The sequence below is a fragment of the Daktulosphaira vitifoliae genome, unplaced genomic scaffold (assembly GCF_025091365.1).
Source record: "Daktulosphaira vitifoliae isolate Bord-2020 unplaced genomic scaffold, ASM2509136v1 Scaffold_1, whole genome shotgun sequence".
Taxonomy (NCBI): domain Eukaryota; kingdom Metazoa; phylum Arthropoda; class Insecta; order Hemiptera; family Phylloxeridae; genus Daktulosphaira; species Daktulosphaira vitifoliae.
The window spans coordinates 70,245,251-70,252,075 of NW_026099572.1; the positions used below are offsets into that span (position 1 = coordinate 70,245,251).

Here is a 6,825-nt window from a genome sequence, read left to right on the forward strand (position 1 = left end):
AAAAAAAAAAAAAAAAAAAAAAACACACATCATAGTAAAACCAATACCTTCTCAGCTTCGCATCGAAGCTAAAATTGAAGGCTAAAATATTATAAACATACTTAAGCAAATGAATATTGTTCTTATAATATATCTTTATTATTCCAATTAATATTCAGTTTTTAGTCATTTCCTAACAATTGTAAAAAGTGGACGTGTCCGCTTTCTGCAGTTAGCGATTCATTTATAATACGAAATGTACTTACCCACGCTATTAACTAGTGATGGGAAATATCAAATAGTAACTATCGAATTATTCGATAGTTGTCCACTATTGGAACTATTCTAATAGTTATTCAATAGTTTTAAAAAACTATCGAATACTATTCGATGGTTTAAATATTCAAAAATGCCCATCACTACTATTAACCCACTCTGAGTAATAAAGTATTTGCAACTTAATAAATACTTATCCTAATGATGTTATCGTCGATAACTTATCGATCCATTCAAATTTTTTAAAGAAAAGGACTAAAAAATGGCTATTTAAAATGTTTAACAAAAATAAAAAACAACATTTTTAAATTTTTTTCTTATTAGTGATAAATAGGACTGGTAATTATATGAATATATACATTTTGTTTGAGTCGCTTTGATGATTTCTAAGTTTGTGCAATTTTGTTACAGAATTATAAAGTAACAAAGAAATATTTCTCCCAATAAAGAGGATCAATTCCGTTAATCTCCCTAATTTTAAAATTCCGATAATAACACATTACTAGTCAATTAATAAAAATTTGTACTGTCTGGTGATATGTTCAGAATAACTTAATAAAATTTATAAATTTATATAATTCCCAGACCTATTTTTTTTTGTGTCTGTCACTACTTTTTTTCAGCTCTTATTGAACAAATTTTTCTCAAAAATACAACAAATTATCGAAAATTGTATCTTGTTGAAGAAATTACTCTCAAAAATTAAAAAATTTCCTCCCGTAAATGGTGAAAATCCCCTAAAAATTACGACTTTTAAAATCAGTAAATCTAGACATTTTTTTCTTTTTTTCCTAAAAGTGCCAATTCTTATTGAAAAATAAATAAATCAAAATATTTTTTATTTATATGAAACCTTAAGTAATTCCCTATTATTTGATAAAATATTTTTGAAAATTTGACACTTTACTTACCCACAAGAGAGGATTTAAAATAGCAACTTTTTACAAATCTAATCATTTTCAACTTATTTTTTGAAAATGTTCCGAAAATACTGCATACTTTAAACATATGTCAAATTAATGCTCATGTTATGTACTATCAATTAAAAAAAAAAAAAATTTCCCGATGACCTATCTTTTACGTACATACGGCTTCCGTATTTAAAAAAATGCTATTTTTGTGTAAAAATTTTCGATTTTAAATTTTCAACTTTAAATTGCTATAACTTTTTGAAAAATGTATAGATCAATTATCTTATAATAAAATATATTTAATCAACTTTCATTTTATTACTTTTAAAAGTATGTTAATATTTAAAACATTATATTTTGAATTTATAATGAATAATAATATTTGAATTAATATTAATAATATTGAATTAATAATACTATATTATTATTTTAATTATCTTTGAATTTATTTGACATATAAATTTGAATTGAAAATTTATAAAACAGCAATTCCGTATCAAAAATCTTATTTTTTGATTATAAATTAACGTCATTTATACCATTTATTGGTTATATAAGCATGATAATAATTAGATAATCAAAATATCTTTCTATAATTATCAACAAGCAATCAACATTTGTATTTATTTACATTTCAAACTTTTTTTTTTAAAAAAATCATTGATCATATTAACTAAATAATAATCACAATTATCATTATATTTATCCAGATGAAAATTACAAAGGTTATTATGATCAGAACTTAAATATTATTTTATAGAATTATTTTCTCTTAGCTAGATTTTGTTTGTGTTGTCTATGCTCAAAACTGATTATTTATACAGAATTATTTACTTCCTGGTTTAAATAAACTATCCGAAATATTTATTTTCTTTAAACATTGTCCCAAAAACAGATATGCTGGTTTAAATTTATTAAAATCCTTGTGGTCAAATGTTTGGCCATTTGATATTACGTATTTAAAACACTGCAAACAACAATCCAAATATTAGTGAGCTTATATTATTACTTTATTATTATAATATTAATAATACTTTAATAATAGATAACAGATTAATAGTATTGAATGCGCATTTCTTTTATTGGCATTTTAGCTTTGATCCGAAGCTGAAAAAAGATATTGATTTTACTATAATGTGTTTTTTTTTCTGTTGCAACTTTTTCACAGCTCTCGCCGGATAGATTTCTTTGAACGATACCTTTAAATTACTCAAATGATGGTATCTAATTGAAGATATTGCCCTTTAAAAATTAAAAAAATTTCCCTCGATCCTTGTAAAATCTTGGAAATCCTCAAAAAATTATGATTTTTTAAATCGGTAAATTGCGTCTTTTTTTATACATTTTTTCCTTAAAACTTCATAAATTTTTAAAAAATAAACATACCCAATAATTTTTTTTATACCAATACTTGACGTATTTCTATTTTATATCATATAAATTTTTTGAAAATTTGACCCTTTACCTACCCACAGGAGATATTCAAATTATTAACTTTTGCTCAAAAGATTATTTGTTCAACTTAACTTATTACAAAAGTTAAGTAGAATTTGTTCAAAAATACTGTGTCCTTTAATCATATGTTAAATAAAGTTTATGTTATGCTCTATAAGTTTTAAAAAAATTATTTCCGACCTATCTGTTGTGTTAAAATTTTTTTTGGTTATTTTAAAGTACCTTAGAAGCGTTTGCCATAGTAATAATGTCACTGATTTTTATAAAAAGTACATGAATATAACTTACATTGAATATAAATTTTAACCTATCTTAGTTATTAGACTAATCTTAGTTATTTTAACTTTTGAATATTTTACCTCAATTAAGTTCAAATAAACGACATTGAATTTTGGAACTAGCTTAAATTGATCTATTTAGCTACAAATGAATGTGATGTATAGTTACCACATCGGTAACTCTACAGTCTGTCAGATTCGGGGTGAGAAGTTCGAACCCTGCCCATCGAAATGACTTTGTTTGCATTTTATTCTTAATTCTTTTTGAGGTGGAAAAAAATTCAAATATTGCTCGATTTATCTCACTTAGATTGAATAACTTCAATGATTATCAAGGACTATAGTCTCCTCTTGTGAGAAGGATATTCTTATTTATATTAAAATAGTATACATTATAGATATTACCCTCAAAAATTGAAAAAAAATTTCCCCTTTATCAAATAAAAAGTTGCTTCATAAAAATTAATCCTCCAAATTCTCCATATAGACAATTAAAATCATTAATTTATAATGTTTCTAAAGTATATATTCTATTCGAAGCTAAGAAGGTATTAATTTTACTATGGTGATTTTTTTAATTTTTTTTTTGTGTCTGTGAACGATCAATCTCAGCTCTCGCTAGACCAATTTTGATGAAAAATATGTCAAAAGATCGCAAATCGTATCTAGTCGAAGACATAATCCTCAAAATTTGAAAAAAAATTCCCTCGTTTCCCGTAATGGGGGAAATCCCCCCAAAAATTATAAATTATACGGAGATATTATAAAAATAAAAATATAGTTTAAAAAAACTAAAAAAACACGCTTTTAAAGCATATTGAACTAAAAAGTTAAAAATAATTTTTAGCTCAATGTGCTTTAAAAGCGTGTTTTTTTAGTTTTTTTAAATTATATTTAATTTTTATAATATCTCCGTAAAAATTACAATATTATTAAATATCAATTTCCTACTAAATTTAATTACTATAATTATTATGTATTCATATATTATAATTATAAATCGGGATAAAGTTATAGGAATAAGAGTTATGCTTGCTTTTGAAGTAATCTACCAATATCTTAAAAGTGAACACTATCTACAGATTTGCATCGAAGCGTTTCTAATGATAGTGATTTTAATCACTGTCAGATATCATCTTATACTTGTCCCATCTATTTTTCGTCTACACTGTGCCGCGACCCCACTGTGCTTCCATTTTTTTAAGTTTTGAACCCTCTCCTCTGTATAAAGGAAGTGGTCCGAATTATAAAAAAAGTATGTTGGATGAAAGAAGTATACATAACGTATTTATCATTAAAGAACAGAATTGATTCATGCATTTTTTATAAAGTTATAGCAATATAATGTTATAAAATGTAAAATATAATATATTATTTGCATATTTTTGCATACGATAGTCATTTTCGCCATGACAGACCAGTGGCGTAAGTGTAAAAATTTGTGGCATTAACAATAAATATCCATTTTTCAAAAAATAGTAACACCTAAATAAGAACAACCGTACTCGATGACAATCATATATTAATTTACTGAACAAATTTTCCGGAAAGCTAAATATTAGAGTTATTTTTCTTTATCTTATGAAAAATATACGGAGGAAATCTTTAAATTAATCACATATAAACCGAACTGGTACAAACATTAATCCTACAAATTTGGAAGTTAAATTTTAAGCCTTGGTTATTATTTTTTGTAGGTAAATTCATCAATGTACTATTTTAAAATAAATAAAATATTTTAAATAGGCATAATAAAAATAAGCAATTTATGTATGTCTCATAGTTTATATTAACATCATGATATAATAATACAAATAAAAAAGAATCGTGGTATGGATGTATAGCTATCATGCTGATTTTTATCATAAAAGTTTTTTATCCCTTCCCATGGCAATATCATGTGTCTGATTTATCATAACCGATCATATTCGTCAAAGAGATTTTTCACGTCTGTTACCAACAACATATTAGCTTTAAAATCCCTATTTATAATAGTTCTAAATTGAAATTAATATATACTATTGTCAATAAATAATACATTCTTAAAACTTCTAAGTATTCATTGGCAATTATAGTTAATGGCATAAATAGCGTCCAAAAATGAAATAAATTAATCAACTTGTGATATCATCGCCTAGTTACTTTAACGATATTTATTGACACAAGTCGTGTTGACAAATTTAAAAATGAAGGTCTACAATTAGTTTATACGATTCTGTATCTCGTTAATTATCATAACAATTCATAAATAGCTAATTAAAATAAATACTTAATGATTCTTACCATTATACTTAATAATTGTAATGACACGATCATCATTTTTTACTGCAAAAAAAATATATTAACATCTACTTTCAAAAATTGTATAATAGAAACAAGCATTTTTAGTTGCTCGGGAAAAACATATAATTAATTTTTTTGATTTTCAAACTATAATTGTATAAATACTATCAACATTATAAATATGAATTACGTGTCTACAAACAGTAGTTTAGCTTTTATTTAATATAACGCTAAAATCAAGATGTCATCATACATTATTTTTCTACACAAGTTATTTGAAAAATAATAAGATATACAGAGTGGTTCTTTTAACGGTAACAACTCGATTTCTCTAAAAATAATAATCATGTTAATACAATTATTTTGAGTCTTTTTTTAGTTTCATAAATTTTTTGATTAATACGTTATTGATTACTTGTTTAATTCATCCCTTATACCATATAAGGATGTGAATTTAAAATTTTTAAATGAAAATATACCTATTTATCTAGCTTTTAAAATAAAAATGACGTAATTAAAAAAGTTATTATTCGATACATCTTTTGACCCATTATTTTATAAGTTATTAAAATATTTTACAAGAGGAGAAGTATGGCTAAGAAATGTTTAAAGCTAAATATATGTGAATCGGTTTAGTCACTTTGAAAAATAACGCGTTTGATAAAAATTATAATCTAGTCTATATTTTAAAATGGTAATAATTTTTGAAATGATGAAACAAAAGTTATTATCGACCAGTCATTTTATTTATTAGATCATTATATGATAAATAAACTTTTTAAATATACAGAGTGATTTTTTTATCGTTACCCACTCAAATACTTACAGAATAAAAATAATTAAACAAATATTTTGGTTACATTTATTAGTTACATTGTATTCTTGAATCAATAAAAATGTAATACTTCATCCTTTCTGCATTGTAAGGGTGTTAAATTTGTTTTTTCAAATAATATCGCATAATAAAAATTTTATTAAATTCAAAATATGTGTTCCCATTTGAAAAAACGAATTTAACACCCTTACAATGCATATGGGATGAACATAAAAAGTATTATATTGCTATTGATTCAAGAATATAATGTAACTAAAGATAACCAAAAAAAAAATTTTAAATTAGTTTTATTAATTGTAGAACGTAGGGTTAATGTTCAAAATAACTATAACATGCAACTATGTAATAAATAATTGCAATCAACTAAATAATTGAATTATTATATTATTAAAATTAGAATTAATTACCTTAAAAATTATTCTAGCTCCTTTGTTAATATTCGTACTAATATTTTAAAATGTATTGTGATTTATATCAACATTAAATTTTTAGAAATCTCAACAACTTATTTTATATTTGTGTTTACGGGTTCAAGTATATTAATATTTTTATAGTGAAAAACGTAATAACACATTTTATAATGTAAACTTTATTGATATTTAAAAAAAATATGATTAATTGAATATGCGTAAAATTTACTTATTTTTGTAATAATTCTAACATTTTCGTAATAAATAAATATTTATTTCTAGATTAATACTGTTTTAATATCATGTGTATTTGTTCAAAAATTTATCCTAATTTCTCAATTTTATTACTGAAGTAATAAAAATATAAGCATTTTAATAAAATTAGACAATTAAATAAA

At 23.3% G+C, this 6,825-nt stretch overlaps 1 protein-coding gene across 3 annotated transcripts in view; it reads right to left on the bottom strand.

The window, feature by feature from the left end:
- Positions 1–6,553, bottom strand: part of LOC126895596 (uncharacterized) — an 8,711-nt gene extending 2,158 nt beyond the window's left edge. For 2 of the 3 annotated variants that reach the window (XR_007701675.1, XM_050667659.1), the window contains exons 1-2: positions 5,183–5,319; positions 2,001–2,133 (exon numbers count right to left, since the gene is read on the bottom strand). Coding sequence is in view for 2 of the 3 variants with exons in the window: in XM_050667659.1 (XP_050523616.1) it covers positions 2,001–2,133; positions 5,183–5,218 (169 nt within the window). In the remaining variant the exon portion in view is untranslated. Of the gene's footprint in view, positions 1–2,000; positions 2,134–5,182; positions 5,320–6,424 lie in introns of those variants that run through there. The other variant, XM_050667660.1, reaches the window with a different exon arrangement.
- Positions 6,554–6,825: the final 272 nt, after the last annotated feature.